The 18,934-nt window shown below is 42.1% G+C and overlaps 2 protein-coding genes and 1 long non-coding RNA gene across 5 annotated transcripts in view; all 3 read left to right on the top strand.

Annotated features, from left to right (window-relative positions):
- The window catches only part of LOC309368768 (uncharacterized protein), a gene marked incomplete at its 5' end in the record, with an annotated part of 4,719 nt that extends 1,432 nt beyond the window's left edge, over window positions 1-3,287 (top strand). The window contains one exon of the mRNA XM_081909077.1: window positions 74-3,287. Coding sequence (XP_081765203.1) covers window positions 74-847 — 774 coding nt within the window. The 3' untranslated portion in view covers window positions 848-3,287. The remainder of the gene's footprint in view (window positions 1-73) is intronic.
- RPGR (retinitis pigmentosa GTPase regulator) overlaps window positions 1-18,934 on the top strand; it is a 37,086-nt gene that overhangs the window by 17,365 nt on the left and 787 nt on the right. For 2 of the 3 annotated variants that reach the window (XM_081908958.1, XM_081908959.1), the window contains exons 14-17: window positions 8,896-9,147; window positions 9,894-10,145; window positions 11,658-11,697; window positions 16,837-16,934. In XM_081908958.1, coding sequence (XP_081765084.1) covers window positions 8,896-9,147; window positions 9,894-10,145; window positions 11,658-11,697; window positions 16,837-16,934 — 642 coding nt within the window. Of the gene's footprint in view, window positions 1-8,895; window positions 9,148-9,893; window positions 10,146-11,657; window positions 11,698-13,555; window positions 16,935-18,934 lie in introns of those variants that run through there. The other variant, XM_081908960.1, reaches the window with a different exon arrangement.
- Window positions 11,704-13,048, top strand: LOC309368728. The gene is made up of 2 exons (XR_014167912.1): window positions 11,704-11,942; window positions 12,892-13,048. It is a non-coding gene; the product is annotated as an uncharacterized lncRNA (long non-coding RNA).

Raw genomic sequence — 18,934 nt, 5'->3', positions numbered from 1 at the left:
GAAGAGAGGAGAAAGAAAAAGAGAGAAGAGAGACAAGGGAGGAAGAAGTGGGAGTAGGGGAAGAAGATGACAGGAAGGAAGAAGAAGGAGGAAAAGAGGGGGAGGAGGAAGAAGAAGAGAGGGGGAAGAGGAGGAGGAGGGAAAAGAGGGGGAGGAGGAAGAGGGAAAAGAGGGGGAGGAGGAAGGAAAAGAGGAGGAGGAAGAAGGAAAAGAGGAGGAGGAAGAAGAAGAAGGGGCAGAAGCGGAGGAGGAAGGGGAAGAGGAAGAAGTTGAGGCAGAGGAAGGAAAAGAAGGGATGGGGATGGAGGAGGGAGAGGAGGAGGAGGAGGAGGAGGAAGAAAACGGAGGAGAGGGAGAAGAGGGAGAAGGAGAGGAGGAGGAGGAGGAGGAAGCAGAGGAGGAAGAAGAAGAAGCGGAGGAGGAGGAAGAAGAAACGGAGGAAGAGGAGGAGGAGGAGGAGGAGGAAGAAGAAGAAGAAGAAGAAGAAGAAGAAGAAGAAGAAGAAGAAATGGTGAAGGGAGAGGAGGAGGAGGAAGGAGAAAATGAAGAGAAAGATATGGAAGAAGAAGAAGAAGCTGAAGAGAGTCAGGAAGAAGCTGAGGAAGGGGAAGAAGGCAGGGAGGAGGAAGACAAAAGAGAAGAGGAAGAAGATGAGCATGTAGAGGAAGAAAAAGCAGTCCAGAAAACCAAAGGTCATAAACATCAAGAAAATAAAAAGAGGAAACAGGAGACATATGATAAAATAAAAAGCTCTAAACAAAGGGTGACATCAAAACATGTTGTGAATGGACTACAAAATTCACAATTTTGGAACAATGTGCTACCACATTATTTGACACTAAAGTAGCCCTGAAGCTCGATTTTACATGGAAATTTTGTATAGGGAATTGTAATACACTACTATGCCAAAATTTATATTAATTTTTTTAAAATTACTAAACAATTTTATTTGCCATTTTATATAAATTCCTCAAATTTCAACTTTATAAAACACACTAAAAGCATTGTGCTGTGACAAATCTGCCAGTGAGAACCAGGTGCCATGTTCAAATTATGAGATCTCCGCTGTTTCAGATTAGTGCTGTTTCACTGTTGAGTTTTTTTAACATTGCATGGTCACAAAAGCTGTGTATGGTGTGTAGACTAAAGGTTTTCTTGTACTGAGAGAAAATACTCCATACTTCTTTGGACGTATTGTTTCAAGACACGCTTGCTGGCCATCTCAGCTTGGCAGTCCTATTAGGGGGGTAAAACCGAAAGAACAGTGGCATGCCTAGGAAAGTAGAGCTCTCTGGCTGTACTTCATAAATCTTCTGCAAGAAGTGTTGGAAAGGGGAAGGTGAATGAAACAGGGTATTGGTGACAACCCCCTCAAGGGCCAGATAAGCCAGAGGCCAATAAGTGGGAGTGGCTATTTCTTCAGTAATACAGGTTACAGGTTTCCTGCAGGCATCTGGCTCTCTGCTGTTGGACAGAGACCGGGATCCAAAGAGCCCTTTAGGCATGCTCAAAGGGCTCTCTGAATTTTCTCTCCCAACTGCAAATGCTTACTGCATTGCACTTTTATTAGAGATTGCTCTGGAGGGTCCACCAAAGGGAGTGACTATTTAGGGACGAGGAGTGCTGGCGTGAGAAGTCATATCTTGCATGCGCCATGCACACTGAATGATGCAGACCTTTGGTCTGATCCAGCAAAGACAGTACTTTTGCTCTTGCAGCCCTGTCCTTAAGCTGCCAGCAGTGTAGCCATGCCATAAGAGAGTGATGGGGAAATGGTGACCCTGCCGATGTTGGATCCTAGTTCCCATCATCCCTGGTGGTTGGCCATTCTGGCAAGGACTGATGGGAGTTGGGGTTCACCACGTTCTGAAGGTCTGCTGGCTCCCTACCCCTGCCCTAAGAATTTGATTTGTCATCTAATGATAAAAAACCCTTGTTTTGTTTTCAGTCTCTGTCCAACAACAGACATATAATTTATGTTGCCCAATTATGCAGAAGAATGTGGCTTCCTTTTTCATTTGTTCAAAGCATATTAAGTGCTTCTGTTGTTTTAATACGTTTACTGTGCCTTGTAATAAGTTTTCCAATAAAAATAATAAAATTACGATGCACTTCTTTAAAAAAACATGTTAATGTTTACTCTGATTTATTGTTGCTATGGAAGCATATTTATTTGGGACATTTTATTTGGATGTATACTTAGTTGCATATATGAAAAATGGGAGGAAGGATTGGAGACCCCCAAACCTTGCTGCTGTCGTGGGCAGTTTCAACATCCATACTGGGTCTCCTTGCAGCTCAGGATTTCATCTGAATAATAATATGATAATAATTTATTATTTATATGCTGCCCACCTGACTGGGTTGCCCCAGCCACTCTGGCAGGCGTCCAGCAAATTATAAAACCACAGTAAAACATCATGCGCTCTGTAATAACTATCATCCTATCTCAAATAACTAGTACCACACATCTAACAAGAGATGACATTGACTTGTGTAAATCAGCACTTACTATATTTTTCCACCTATAAGACGCCCCCATGTATAAGACCTCCCCCATTTTTGAGGACTCAATTTTAAGAAAATGAGGGGAGACGGCCCGAAGTTGTTGAGCTCCCCCCACGCAGCTGCGGGCAGCTGTTTCCTGCTCACAGTGGCATCGGGGGAAGTTGCACTCCCACCAGCCAGCTGGCTGGCGGCGCACAGCTCCCCCCCCCCATGCAACTGTGGGCAGGAAACACTCCCTAGATCATGTCCCACTCACTGCGGCATCGGGGGAAGTTGTGCTCCCGCCAACCAGCTGGCTGTCAGGTGCGCTGCTTCCCCCCCCCCCCCATGCCAGTATCCATGTATTGGACGACCCCAGTTTTTTGACACGATTTTTGAGTAAAAAAAGCCTCGTCTAATAAACAGAAAAATACGATACTTGTATATTGTGGTTATTACAGAGAGGAGGAAGGACTAAGACCTGGATCGTTTGTGTTTAGTTAGGAGGAAGAGATTTAAAATTATGTCCATTCAGTTTCAGCGTTAGACGCATTAGTAGACATTTTCCTGAGGTTTCTTTTGTACAACTTTACAACTTTATTTGTACATCTTTATCCCCCCCCCCCCAAAAAAAAAGTTTCGGTCCTTATTTTGTTTAACTGGATTAGATAAATACACAAATAAAATCTGTGTCAAAATTTAATCATGTCCTTGCAGTAGTAAACTAGTGCCTATGATTCTGTTCTCAACTGCCTTGTCCTTCCATAGTCATAATCCCATGCACCTCGGGAGTCGAACAGAATCTGTTCTGGAAGTCTGTTCAACTTCCAAAACATTTGACTTCCAAAGCGTGGCTTCTGATAGGATGCAGCCCCTCAGAAGCCACGGAAGCCCCGTCGGACGTTCAGCTTCCAAAAGAACATTAGAAAACCGGAACACTCCCGGTTTTCAATCTTTTGGAAGCCGAAATGAACGAGTTCCGGTGTGTCCGAGAACCAAGGTACGACTGTACTAATAGTGCATAATGATTTGGTGACATCATCACAAGCATTTGCAGTGTTTACAAAGGCTGCAGCTTCTGTGCAACTCACATAATCATAGAATTGTGGAGTTGGAAGGGATGCCAAGGATCATCTAGTCTAACCTCCTGCAGTGCAGGAATCCTGTCCACAGCCATCCCCAGATGGGCTTCAACCACCAGCCTTCTGGTTGAGAGCAAGATGCACTTAAATGAAAGTTAATGTTAGTACTGATTTTGTTGATCCAGGACTCCATAGTCTACAAGGAGAGATATTGAGCAAAAGGCTGAGTTGTCGTCATCCCCAACCATATTTTTCTAACTCAGTATCAGGCTCCAGAAACCTCCTTTTCTCTCTCAAACACTCTTTGTCTCTTTTGATTGAATTCTTATTTCTGAATTCATTGGCAAAGTGTCAAAATAGAGCAACATGAAAAGAATGGAAGGTAAAGTATATTATTAATTAAAATGTTTAGTAAACAAGCCTGAAGGAAAAAGTAGACATTTTCCATTCCACTTGGCAACATCCTGACTGTGGAGGAGAAACAAATGTGTTACTGGTATTCTGAAGAATAGGCTGTGATTTGTTTATTTAAGTCTTAAGTGTTTGTATAAGTAAGCACAGTGGAGTTCAGTATCGAAATATATCTGGCTAACTGACGTTGATTGGGCTCATATTCAAAATTAAAGTGATTGTAACTTCCCTCTTTAATGTTTCAGTCTTTGTAGGGGGGTGGTGAAAACAACATGGTTTTATCTGGAAAAGATGCTGCATTGGAAGATGCTAAAGTATAATTAATTCTTCTTCCCTTGTATATTAGAAATGGAAAGAGAAGGTAAAATGTACAGAAGCTCATAAACAAACTGCACGAGCTTGTAAACAATCTGAAAATAGATTGCTGCAAGATCAATATCTAGCTCTCTTGGCTTTCATTCTGTTTTTACTGTAGAAAAGAAGTCAGTTCCTATAGACATGTTTCATATTCCAGAATTGGGACTTAGCAGTAGGACTACTGTGATCAAGTATGTGAGTGTGCATGTAGGGGAAACAGGGATTGCCTATGATGCAATGGGTCAGTGCGCCTGGCTGTTAACCAGAAGGTTGGTGACTCATGCACAAACATCTGTGGACGGGATTCCTGCTTTGAAGGGGGTTGCACTAGATGATCCTCAGAGTCCCTTCCAGTGCTAGGATTCTGATAATTTCTTTTTGGGAGAAATTAAATTAAACATCACAAGCTGAAAAAGCAGCTTGGGTTTCTATAGAGACAACTTCTGAAAATACAACTTTCAGAAAACACGTGGGGTCGTGTAGATGGTTTTTAATCTCTTATTTATCACAAGTCTACAGTGCCTCTTAACACAAATGTTTCCAAGGTGGCTTACATACAGTAAAACAATCTGGAGCAATTCAAAAGTAAAAGCATAACTTTAGTTGAATGGTTCACATGTGCACCTTTGGATCTTTAAAGAATAAGGGGCAAGAATAAGGAGATAAAACTTCTGTTGAAGGATGAACATACTGAATTCCTTGACTCATATCTGCTGAATCTGATTTAAGCGGCTACTCTGGCAAAATACAGAGAGACTGTGATCTTAATCTGAATTGCATAAAAGGGTCAGAGATCCTATTCCATGATTTTAAACAGGATAAATAGGCAAAATCTTACTTTTCTCAAAGAATAGCAACTAGGACAAAATGTGTCCATAATTCCTTTTAAAAGCTGCATTTATATTTATAGCAGGCTATTTTAGGGAACAAACATGTCTAGTTTGCTTTCTGGTCTTACTTACCGCTGAGTATAAATCTTAAGTATAAATCTTCCTGGATTGAAAACTTGAGCTACTTTCTATTTTCATCAGGAATGTTAAACTGCTATGGATTCTAGGCAGCATTCCTCTGCCTCGCCTTCCAAAATTCAGACAGTTAAAGTAAATGGATCTTCTGGTTTGTTTTTTAACACAGCAGATTGTAATTCTTTGGCAAATATGTCTTTCATAGAATCATAGAATTGTAGAGTTGGAAGGGAGCCCAAGGGTCATCTGGTCCAGCCCCCTGCAATGCAGGAATTTCATCTGCATGATCGTTTACGTTATGAACAGATGTAGAGCATGTAATTCACTTGCTACTAATTGCCTTGAACACCATTTGGTGAAAAGGTAGGATATAAATTTAACCAATAAACAAAACCATCGAAATTCTTGAGCTCCTTCTGGCTGCGCTCATTCTGTTTCAGGAGGGGGACCCTCAAAGGCAACAGAAGCGTCTTTGGTCCCTCCCTGTCAGCCATGGATTTCAAGGAAGAAGACAGAAAATGCAGGTGTTTTTTCTGCCCCAAAGTGCAGATGAGGCACACTTAGCAGGGTTTTATGAATAACCGCCACCCCTGGGGGAGGAGACCCACCACATTTCCCATTGCAGGACTGTGACACCACAGGGCGATCACTGTCTAGCACATCTGGATGGCCACTCTGCCCAGCTCCGACAAGAAAAATAACAACAAATAAAACGTGATCCCCAGAAAAAAACAAAAAACGGCCAGGCTTGCTGCGGCTGCTTCACCGCTCCCCCCCCGCCTCCTCCTTCTCCCTGCCCCCCCCCCCCCGGCCAAGGGAAGTGACCTCTTGTCACTTCCACCAGGGCTCAGCCTCCTCCAGAAAAATTAAAAGCAAAAAACAAACCCTGAAAAAATGGGGGGGGGCAGAAAACTGAAGGGGGGGAATGGGTTGCCATACATCCCAGAAATTTCTGGCATCTCTTAAAATTCAACACACACACACACCCCAATGCCATTTTAGGCATTCGGTTTCCATACATGGCCGGAATTTTCCAGACTTATGGCAAGCCTATGGTTGGCCAAAGGGAACTGCTGTGAATAGAACAGCAAGCAAAGATCTGGCTTCATTGGAATGTGGGAAGTTGCTTATATCGAGTCAGACCATTAGTCCATATAGCTCAGTATTGTCTATGCAGTGTTAGCAGTTGCTCTCCAAGGTTTTGGACTTCTCAGTGGACTGAACCTGGGACCTTCTGCATGCAAAGCAGCGGATGCTCTGCGACTGAGATCCTGCCCTTCATCTGTGATTTCTCTCTTGCACATGGGTGTCCTCTTATCTCCACCCTGACCATAGTTTCTTTGGCATCAAGGAAATTTTGATATCTCAAGAACACCACAGAAGAGCTAATAAATTCTTTCTCTAGCTGGTTTGTATGGCTGTCTTTATTCTTTCAGCCCCACATTAGCATGTTGCTTCCTGCCACTGCTTGTTTATGCCCTTTAATCTCTCATAACATAAAAGGGAGGCAGAACTTTGCCAAATTCAGGATTTCCTTGTTACACGTGACCCCAGTTGTAACCAATCCCATATCCTTCCTTTGTCACAACTTTGCTACTTCTCCCATGCAGCATGATGAAGGGGAGAAGAGCTGGCTTTGTTTTCTCCTGGCTAAATGGAACCTGCGCAAACTAGTTTAGTAATATTTCAGGGGGGAGGGTCCGTGGAGAGATCCCATAAAACAGTGGAAATGAGGGAGGGAAATGCTTGGAAGAAGTTCTGGGTGTTTTTTTTAGCAACTTCAGGTGTATGAGTTGGACATAAAGAGGAGATCTCTACTTTTCAGGAACTGGCACACCAGAAGGTAATTTAGCATCTTTAGACTAAGGGCTTGTTCACATTTGAGCTTTATATAATTGTTAATCTACTTTTTCCACATTCGAATTAGACTGGAGTAGTCCAACCCCACACATATGGGGAGCAAATTTCCATTCATACCAATAGGCATTCCCTTTTGTATTTGTCTATGGCTTCAAATGTGTTGGTTCTGTTGCACCAATTGAGTGCGGATAAGGCATGCACGCAGATCGTTGCAAGCACACCTTGTGCTTTCTTTTAAAATCCCTGCTTGGTAAGTGTGCAAAAGCACATAACCAGTTCTAAATTTGCTTCTGCAGTTTTCTGGTTTTGTGCAGATATGAGGGATAACAAAATAATAATTCCTTAGGGAGTGCATGGGAAATAGTTATGAGCACAGCTGGAAAAGTAATGAAAGCATTGAGGAAGTAATGGGCATGGAAAGGCGAATAGCAGAAAATGACAATGGATCCACCCCCAAAAGAACATCAAAACAAATAATCTGTGTTCCCAAGTGGAGCCTGATTTCCCCACTCTATCAGATTATCCCCAGTAAACCCAAATTTATAGAGGAGAAGCTTCTAGATTGGGGTTCGATGTCATTGTCATGTTGACTACACATACTAAATGGGAATGGAAATGCTCTAGTGTGGACATGCCCACAGTGTACTGTGTGTGCTAGAAATCTCTGTATGTATTTCCTGTTTTGTGCATTTTTTCCACATCCTTTCCCTATCTTGTATAAAACATGATATGGTTGCTTAGCATTGGGTGTGACTGTATTTTAAAATACATTGACTTCTGACTCCTGATTGACAATCACAGCATCCCTTTGGAACAGGTTTTCTTTATACATCTGGTATCTCGAACAAACTGTGTCTATTCCGTAGGTAACTATGATTGACAATGAAAAATATTCATATCAAATTTAGTGTATTAGCTAAATACTGGAGAGTTCAAAAATTGCAATTAGAGGTAGTTACGGTATCTAAAATACCCAACATAAAAGCATTGCCCATGTTTCTTGAAAATAATTACCATGGCAACATACAATTGCTTGGATAAAAATTAACTCTGCACATGCAAACTGAGCCATCTCATTAGCTTGTTCATATAGTACTACTTTATTAATATACAGAATAGTATATTAGCTTAGCAAAAACCTCAGTTTTATCAAATACAATTCTAGATTTAAATATCAACACACATTTTAGATGAGATATATATTTTACATTTAATTAATTTCAGCATGATAACACCAAGCATACAAACAAGTGTTACAAAGAATGAGTGTCCTTATTTCATAAAGGGTTACACAGTTCTTATATGCAAAAATATAAAGCAAAAAAATAACAAAACGAAAAACCTTTAACAGGAGAATCCCACCTAATTGATAAATGTGGGACTGGTGGTCCATTTCCATCTCCTTGATGGTTAACATAGATGAGATTTTCGAAACATGCTGTAGCATCTGTATTATAGTGTGAGGAAGAATGCATATGAAAATGTTATAGTCTCTATTTTTAATATCATAGGAACATTTATTTCCACTGAAATTCATGGACATTGTGACGGTGCCTCTGCTTTGGACTTCGTTTTATTCAACTTGTTACACCTACAAAATGGATTATTAATGCAAAGCCTGTTGAGTGCTTTCTTTGCAAGTTTTCATATATCGTTTATATGGGGTTATCAAGCCTTTATTTATTCTGCCAAACCTAAGCTTAAAAAAATACCTGTCTTCAATGACACCATAGGATCAAAAATCATCTGATGAGGGAGAGAGTGATGGTGGTGAGAATCATGACAATGAAGAAGAAGAAAAAGAGGAAGAGGAGGAAAAAGAAGAAGAAGAGGAGGAGGAGGAAGTTGAGGAAATAGAGAAGGAAGAGGTTGAAGAACAAGATACAGCGAAACACAATAATGTTCAAGCACCTGAAAATGAGCAACAGAACAGCAAATTATTTGAGAGTGAGAAAAAGAACCAGACAGCTACAGAAACGATAAAGGTAAATCATTTATTCACGTTCAGGGTTAAACTTACTGGGGATATCATTGTTCATCTCCTGTTATCTATCTAAATTGCAGTAGAAACCTTCTGGTCAGCAGCAGTGGGGCTTAATGGAGCATCGTAGCTTCTGTTGTATTCTCAGCACTGCAGCTCACACCAGTCAGGGCAGGGAGGAAAATAGCTATACAGTACCAGCTCCTAGCTGGTGCAGTGAAGGCAACCTAGATTAGGATCATTGACATCAGGTGACAACAGCAGGGATGACTTAGGATACAGTAGATTCTGTGGTGGCCCAGCTCTGCCCTCCTCCACCTGCAGGTGCCCCATTTCAGGGTTTGTTGCTGGGAGCTTCTTCTGGTGCTGTCATTTGAGCAGGCCCTCATCGGCAAAACCAGGCAGGCCTGAGCACAGGGACATCTCCACCTCATTCAAACTCACTCCCACATGATGGACTGGGGAGTTGGACTTGCGTACACATCATACTTTTAAATCACATTCAAAACATACTGTCCCTAGTCTAAAGAATAACGGGAACAGCAATTTACTCCTCCCAGCACTCTTAATAATCCCAGGATACTTTTTAAGGCAGGGGATGGAGATATGCTTTCAGTGTGCTTTGAAGGTATAGTGTATATGAAGCTTTGGATTGCTTTAATATTATATAATATTAACCAGAAAATTACTTTGCAATGTGTATCTCCTACATGTGTTCAGAGCCATAAAATGTATTCACTTATTTCACAGGTTCAAAAATCATCCGACGAGGAAGAGACTAATGATAACGGAGAAGAAGAAGAAGAAGAAGAAGAAGAAGAAGAAGAAGAAGAAGAAGAAGAAGAAGAAGAAGAAGAAGAAGAAGAAGAAATGGACAAGAAAAAGGGGCAGGAACCAGTTGCAGTGGAACATAATGATGATCCATCACCTGAAAATGCGGGACAGAGCAGTAAATCATGTGAGATTGAGGAAACAAATCAGATGACTACAGAAACTATAAAGGTGAAACAATTTTGTTCACTTTCAGTTTTGTACCTTTCTCAAGATCCCATTATCCCCTGTACTGTTAGTCATGTCAAAATTCAGCCATAGATTGGTTCTAATGTGTATTCAAGGAAAGAAGCTGACTTAAATAACAAAGAAACAAATTGAAGAGCTCTATTGTGGATTCTGTTCATTTTTCTGTGTTTGAAGTGCTTGCAGTCTAAAATTCAACATGGCAAAACAAGGAAGAATGGGAGGCAGGGACATAATATGTTTCAGTTAAGTGGGCTTAGGCTGGGTTACAGACTAAAATACAATAGGGCATGGGAACCTTGGAAGTTTTGAGGAGGGATTTGAAGGAAGGCAGAGAGATGGCATTAAATCAGTGTTCATGGCAGGCAGGTCTAGGCATACAGGAAAGCAAAAGAGAAAGGCAAAGTCTTCTGAGGGAGCCAGGAGACCTTTGAACCATGGAAGATGAGGGAACTGGAGGAGTGAAGCTCACAAGTAGGGTTGTATTGGAAATATAATAGGAGAGAAGTAAGCTGGGGCAAGACTATAAAGCACAGGTGGGGATCAAAGTCAGTGGGCAGGCCTGATACTGCCCTCCCTCACCACCTACCAACCATTTTGATGGAACCTCCCAGCCTTCAATCACCTGATGTCTCAGTGGTATCAGGTGACCCAAAGTAATTGTTTTCTTTGTGGGCACAGCTTAGTCCTTGCCTGCAGAGGACCATCTTTTGCAATGCCATATTGAATTCAAGCCAGTGTTGCAAAGGAATCTTGCGGCAAGTCGTGATACCACTGGATCACTCCATAGCACAGCCAGTCCCACCAAGGCTTGCTGTCACCACCTATCAGCTGATTGGCACTAACAGCAAGCCTCATTTACAAAGGAAAGGCACTTTAAAGCTGTCAGTTGTAACTTGACATGACATCAGGTGTGGGGTGGATGAGCATGGTTTGGGAAAACAGGTTCACAGACCAAACTGGGACCCATGCAGGGCTTTGATGTAGAGAGGACTTTGTAGGTAAGGCAAGGAAACTGTGTTTGCATTCCTTTCAGCTTTTTAAAAAAAATTCATCATATGCTGCAATATCGGTACTTTTTCAGACACGTTTTTGCTGTAGCAATGAACTCTTTCTTTCTTTCTTTCTTTCTTTCTTTCTTTCTTTCTTTCTTTCTTTCTTTCTTTCTTTCTTTCTTTCTTTCTTTCTTTCTTCCTTCCTTCCTTCCTTCCTTCCTTCCTTCCTTCCTTCCTTCCTTCCTTCCTCCCTCCCTCCCTCCCTCCCTCCCTCCCTCCCTCCCTCCAACTAAATGATGGTTGTTATTTAAAAATAAGGGAGATAGTTTGATTTTCTTTTAAATAATGTATTGATTTAGGAGATTTTCATCCTCCCCTTCGTCATTCTTGACCCCAGATTGGGTGTATTCCTTTGGGGCTTCTCCTTTTTTTAAAGTACTCTCAATTAAGTATTCTTTTTTTAACCACTTTTTAAAACAATATTATATATATGTATTTTTAGAAACCAGAGGCATGTACAGAAGAAGACCCAGCTAAGCAAGGTAGGAACAAATGTGCCAATCAGCTTTCAACATTTAACTTTTACCTGTTTGCTTCTAGAAACATTGCATAATGTTGACTTCAAACAAGAGCTGTGTTTTGTTTCCTAAGGAAGTCATAGCTCTTCAAGCATCAGTAATTGTTTGCAGCAACCTTTTCTATCAAGGGCTTATACGGAAGCTAACTGTCTGCTCTAGTGCTTAGGAGAAAGTGGTTGCAGTCTTAAGCCCACTTAATAAGGATTACCGTATTTTTCGCACCATAGGACGCACTTTTCCCCCTCCAAAAATGAAGGGGAAATGTGTGTGCGTCCTATGGTGCGAATGCAGGCTTTCGCTGAAGCCTGGAGAGTGAGAGGGGTCGGTGCGCACCGACCCCTCACGCTCTCCAGGCTTCGCGGACCTCTTCGCAAGGAGCGGGAGCACTCCGGCTCCTTGCGGGGAGTTGCCAGCATGGCGAAGCCTGCGCGCGCTGAGCTCAGCGCGCCCAGGCTTCGCGGACCTCTCCGCAAGGAGCCGGAGCGCTCTGGCTCCTTGCGGGGAGTTGCCAGCATGGCGAAGCCTGCGCGTGCTGAGCTCAGCGCGCCCAGGCTTCGCGGACCTCTCCGCAAGGAGCCGGAGCGCTCCGGCTCCTTGCGGGGAGTTGCCAGCATGGCGAAGCCTGCGCGCGCTGAGCTCAGCGCGCCCAGGCTTCGCGGACCTCTCCGCAAGGAGCCGGAGCGCTCCGGCTCCTTGCGGGGAGTTGCCAGCATGGCGAAGCCTGCGCGCGCTGAGCTCAGCGCGCCCAGGCTTCGCGGACCTCTCCGCAAGGAGCCGGAGCGCTCCGGCTCCTTGCGGGGAGTTGCCAGCATGGCGAAGCCTGCGCGCGCTGAGCTCAGCGCGCCCAGGCTTCGCGGACCTCTCCGCAAGGAGCCGGAGCGCTCCGGCTCCTTGCGGGGAGTTGCCAGCATGGCGAAGCCTGCGCGCGCTGAGCTCAGCGCGCCCAGGCTTCGCGGACCTCTCCGCAAGGAGCCGGAGCGCTCCCACGGCTTGCAGAGAGCTGCCTGTTTGCGGGCTGGGGTCGGGGGAAGCTCGAGCTTCCCCCGCCCCAGCCCCGCGCCTGGGGGGGGAAAATAATTTTTTCCCCTTTATTTCCCCCCCAAAAAATGGGTGCGCCCTATGGTCCGGTGCGCCCTATGGTGCGAAAAATACGGTAAGTTCCATTGGACTTGGTGGGATTGGCTTCTGAATAAACATGCATAGGGTTGCACTGTGTGTCCATTCTGATAAAGAGTCAGCAGTTAGCTAAATTATCAGTTTTGTTGGCTTTCTGAAAATCTTTGTCATAATCTAGTTTAGTTTAGTTTTTTTAAAAGTAATAATCTAGGCATCTAAATAGAATCTAAAAATGTGCTTTTTGCTTAGCAGCATTGCTATTTGTATATAAATCAATCCATGGGATTGCTCGCTAAATACAACCCAGTTTTTGTTACAAGTTAGCACACTAATTTAACTACCAACATCATGTCGTAATTGACACCAATTATTTCCAACACATTTTGGGGCACAAGAAGATAAGAATCCTGCCCACTGAAGATACTATCTGTCCTCCTGATTCTAATGTAGACATGATACAGGTTGGCAGATTGACAGGCAAAAACAGTCACCGGGGTTAAACCATTGTGGGAACCCTCACTCACCCTGCTTTGTACTTCAAGTGTATTTGCCTGGCTGGAGTATGCCCTCGAACTCTCATAATGCCTCATGCTTGGAGGGTAGAGAGGGGTGTGTGAGTTTGTGAGTGTAGAAACTAGCGTACGGTAGATTCTTACACAAGAACACCTTCTTTCATTCATCTGGTGCAATATTTTATCCTTTCTAGAATTCACTGCATAGACAGTTGCTAGGAGGGAGTGGTGCTGATTGCTTCCAGACTATTTTACATGTGTGTCTTCCCTGCTTTGTATTAATTGATGTAATTCTCTCTGTGTTGACTGACAGTTCTGTGGGTCAATAAATAAGATCCTTGGTTTTAATGAGCCATTTGCTTTAGCTCGTCTTCCTTTCACGTACCTGCCCAAATGATAAATTGATATCATGGATGAATTAAGGATAGCCCTTGCTGGGTGGAACTGTCAGATTTGTTTTTTCCTAGGTGGTCACTAATATAGTCTTAATTTTACAGTTTACTACAGAAGCGTTATGTGTCCCTTTATCCTTGCCACGCTGTCATTGTGGTTTGTGTCAGCTAGAAAAAGAACTGAACCCTGCCAGTTTTAAAAGGAGAGACAAAACATTGTTAATGCCAATTTGTATTAACTGCATAGAGTTCTAAGCCTTTTTCAGGAAACTTTCAGCAAATATAGCAAGCTGTGTTAGATCTTGTTTCAGCCTGCATTGTTTTAATTTTTCAAATGGAAAAGAGCAGGATACTAGAAGTTTCCTTGTGATTGTTTTACCTATTTCTAAGTATGAAAAAAATGTATTGCTATCTGCTTTTCATCATGCAAGTAAAAACAAAGATTCAAATAAACTTATAATTCCTGAGGGTGGGGAGAAAAAAGAGAATCCTTGAGTTTATATTCCAGCTAACTTTCAGGAACTTCTTGTCAAATATTTTTTAGTGCATTTGTCCCTGGTTGAATGCCAAATAAGCACCAAACACCAAATAATACATTAAAGTCCTGATCCTGCATGAATTGCTGAGTTTTATAGTTCCCATACAGGCTGAAACTTTAAGATCTGAGCTGCATAACGATAGGGCTTGTTTTTTAGAGATCCTTTAAGTGTCAGTTTGCAGAGCCAACTTAACTACAATTGTCTCTTAAGTGGTACACAAGAAATAAAATATGGGAAAGATAAACAATTGGTTAAACCTATAAAACCAGATGTCAATTAAATGCTTGTTATAATAATAAAAAAAGGTCTTCTGTAGTCCCTGGAAGTTCAACAAGTGGAAGGGAATTCCACAGAATTGAGCCCACTACTTATCATCCTGGAAAAAAGTGACTAGTGAGGTACTGCAGGGTTCTATCCTGGTCCCATTGTTGTTCAACGACTGTATAAATGACTTGCCTGAAGGTACTGAGGGGATGCTTACCAAATTTGCAGATGACACAAGACTGGGAGGGTTGGCCAATGCCGCAGAAGATTCAGGATGACCTTAACAGATTGGAGAAGTGGGCCCAAACTAACAAAATGAATTCAAATAAGGAGAAATGTATGGGTCTACACTTAGTCAGGAAGAACCAGCTGCACCAATATAAGATGGGGGACATCTGGCTTGCAAATAGTACAGTACATGTGAAAAAGGATCCATGGGTCTTGGTAGACAATAAGCAGCAGCAAAAAAATCTAATGCTATTCTAGGCTGCATCTACCAAAATATAGTGCCCAGATCAAGGGAACTCCATTCTGCCTTGGTCAGACCACACCTGGAGTACTGTGTCCAGTTCTGGGTCCCGCAATTTAAGAAGACTATTGACAAGCTGGAATATATGCAGAGCAGAGTGATCAAAATGTTCAAGTATCTGGAAACCAAGCCTTATGAAGCACGAATGAGGGAGTCTGGTATGTTTAGCGTGGTAAAGAGAAGACTGATAGGAGGTATGATAGCCATCTTCAATGATCTAAAGGGCTGTCACATGGAAGATGGAGCAAGCTTGTTTCTCGTTTATTTGTTTTGTATACCACTCTTCATTTGTAGATCTCAGGGCGGTTCACAACATAGAAATACAATATAAGAACAGAAAATACATAATAAAAACAAGAACAAAAAAACCCACAAGCCAATAAACTCCCCTTCTACAAGAAAGGAGATTCTGACTAAATGTCCGGAAAACCTTTCTGACAGTAAGAGCTGTTCTACAGTGGACAGACTCCCACAAGAGGCTGTGGACTCCCCTTCTTTTGAGGTTTTTAAGCAAAGGTTTTATGGCCACCATTCATGTATGCTTCAGTTGAGATTCCTGGACTAGTTGACCCTCAAGGTTCCTTCCAATTCTACAATTCTATGTTTCGTATGGGAAAAAATAATCTACTGCAATCAGGGCTAAAATTGTCTTGGGGGGGGGGCAAAACCTCCTCAGTCTCTGGTGATCTGAATGTCTGTTTTCTGTCCATGTTCACAGTCTTCCCAATATCAACCTGTCTACCTTGTCACGAATAGGTCAGGCCCACCCTGTGATATAAATGAAAGGAAGTAAATAGCTTCAGACCTAACAATCCCACCTCAATAAACTACAGCTTAATAAACTGCAGCTGAGTGTCATGTCCACCCACTCCCAGTTTTCTCTCACACCAGTTTTGGCGAATTTATTTTTGGTTATAAGATCTATAATATGGAACTGGGATGAGCTGCAGTATATTGAATTAGACCATTCATCTGTCACACTCACTGTTGTCTACATTGATTGGCAGTGGCTATCTGGGGTTTCCAACAGGATTTCCCCAGCTCTTTCGGGAGATGCCATGGAATGAACCTGGGATCTGTTGTGTCTTTATTCTATTTATAGACTGCCCTTTGTCTAAAACCACAGGGTGGTCTTATAGCACACCAAAACAAAACAATAAACTAATTAAACCACAATACATCAAAGCAGGCCATGGAGCCGCCATTACAACAAACTCAGCCCCCAGGAACACAGCAATGGAAGATCTGAAGGCCTGGGTGAATAATGAAGTGTGTGTTCTGCCACTCTGCTATGGTAACTCAGTTGTGCATCAAAAGAGGGGGGGGATTATTCTGCTATGTGGAGATACTCTTAGTAGCACAGAACATTCCTCTGTTCCAATGCAGCTCAGATATCTTAGGGAACCTTATGGGATGGATCATGTTTGTTGTTTTCTTGCTTTGATGGCGAATACCCTGTCTTCTGTTGCCTGTAAGATTTTTAGACAAAACAATTTACATGCCCACCAACATTATACTCATTCTTCTGTTATAAGTGTCTGGATCCCAATGAGAACAACAACTAAGAATAGATATGAGTCAAATAAAACTAAAATTTTTGAGGTTTGGCTGTCTAGTTTTAGCTTTACTGAATATCCCATTAAATGCCTCCATGTTTAAGATGAATGGCTCATGACTTTAAGGTTGTGTTAGCTGAATTAGTCAGAAGTGGGACTTTGAAAATGGCGGCTAATTTGTTGGGTTATTTTCAGACTGTGAAAGTGCAGTGGCTTGCGTCACAAACAATTCTTCAGGAGCAATCGCAGACGGTGGCGAGGACAAGACAAAACTACCGCAGAAGGCAAAAAGGGTAAAAAAAGATATTTTTTTTACATGTCATCCTGGATAACTTGACCCCCAACAGAAGGAAAAGTGTTAAACCTGACAAGCACCTGAAACCATGTTTAGTACTTTCCTTCCTATTCATTGGGCCTTAAGGGTACCCCTGACCGTTAGGTAGTCCCGGATGACTCTGGGGTTGCACGCTTATCTCACTCTATAGGCCAAGGGAGCCGGCGTTTGTCCGCAGACAGCTTCTGGGTCATGTGACCAGGATGACTAAGCTGCTTCTGGCGAACCAGAGCAGCGCACGGAAACGCCGTTTACCTTCCTGCCAGAGCGGTACCAATTTATCTACTTGCACGTGCTTTCGAACTGCTAGGTGGGCAGGAGCTAGGACCAAGCAACGGGAGCCCACCCCACCGCGGGGATTCAAACCGCTGACCTTCTGATTGGCAAGCCTTAGGCTCTGTGGTTTAGACCACAGTGCCACCCGCGCCCCATTCATTGGGCCTTATTCCCAAGTAAATGATTATAGGTTTGCAACCTTGATGAATACTTTACTAATCGTTGTACACAGTGCAGTAGGGCATACAATCTGCAGGATACTTGGTGAGCAAATAGTGAAGATGGGGAAGGATCAGTAATGGCTCTGGATAGATGCATTTGGGGTGCAGATATTAAAATAGGGTTTTAATGGAAACAAATTAGCATCTTCCCAAGAAATAACAAAGTACTTTTTCTCAAGGTTATCATGGTTTTTTACCCTCTTGAATGTACCTGGACATTCCGAAACCTAGCAAAATGTAAAACAAGACAGTTTTCTTCAAAACTCATATTTTCTGAAGGATGGGAGAGGCAGCCTTATTTTGACTACAGTGACAAATAAACATATAAAATCATTTATGCCCATTAAACTCTTGTTTTTAAACAAGGCAGAATGGATTTTTTGTGTGTCTATGTACTTTATCAATTTCTGATACATGACAATTATGGATAATCGTAATGGCAGTCAAGCTTCCAGTTGGGTTACTTATGCATAACTCAGTGCTATTTCCAAGTATGTATGTTTAGAACAGGGATACTAGTTTGTAGTCTTTCTGGGAAGGAAAACTGTGGCTTCTGTGTTCAGTGTCTAGCACTACGTTGCTACTAAATATCAAACCACAGTACTATAGTCTAATTTGGAGTGTTTCTATACATTGAGCTAATTGTTCATTTTTTGAGCTAATCTGAATTTCTGAATTTCTAACCTGTTGATTATATAAAGTTGCTAGCCTTTTTTTTTTTTACTACATTCTCTTAACGAAGAGCCAATTCAAACATGCAGAAATAGCATGTGGCAGAACACTCTAAAGTTTAGACTATGTAACTTCAGACTGCAGGTGGAGGGTTTTTGAATGCTCTTTCTTTAAAAAAAAAAAGGATGGCACATTGAAAAACAGGTCAAGAACCAAGGTTTGAGCATAGTCTCAGATGTACTAATTTGTTATGTGTGGAGCAAGGGAGGTTAATGAAGGAACATCGAAAAGATGTATTCATCATCCTGTAGTCAAAATTAGTATTTATGGGAAAGTCTGCACCATATTTGCATACCTTAAGAAGTTGTATGATCTGTGAATTGTCAAGATGCTTTGCCCTTGCATGAAACTTTAGATGGCTCAAATCCAAGTTTCTTGCAAGTATGTGTTCTCAGGATGAGAGTTAATCACTGTTTCTCCCTTGGAAAACGATGGGCACAGCTTATTTAGATAAGATAAATTTGCAACCAAGAGTACTACATACTGAATTAGTTGTTCAGTCTGAAAGCAGCAAATGTTTCTGTTGACATATCCCCATTTATTTTTGAGCATAATCTTTTGCAGTCTACTTGGATGTTGTAAACAAACATCTGTTATCAATTATCATAGTTGCATAATGCTTTGTTGTTTGTGTTACAATAATTCATTAGGAATGTTTCTTCTTCATCCTGCTTCTATTGGCAATAGTCCTAGCACAGTTAACTGGTTTAAGATTGCAGTACTGTATTAT

Source organism: Podarcis melisellensis, assembly GCF_964234715.1.
Source record: "Podarcis melisellensis genome assembly, chromosome: 4".
Lineage (NCBI taxonomy): Eukaryota > Metazoa > Chordata > Lepidosauria > Squamata > Lacertidae > Podarcis > Podarcis melisellensis.
This window is presented reverse-complemented; position numbering and strand designations above follow the sequence as displayed.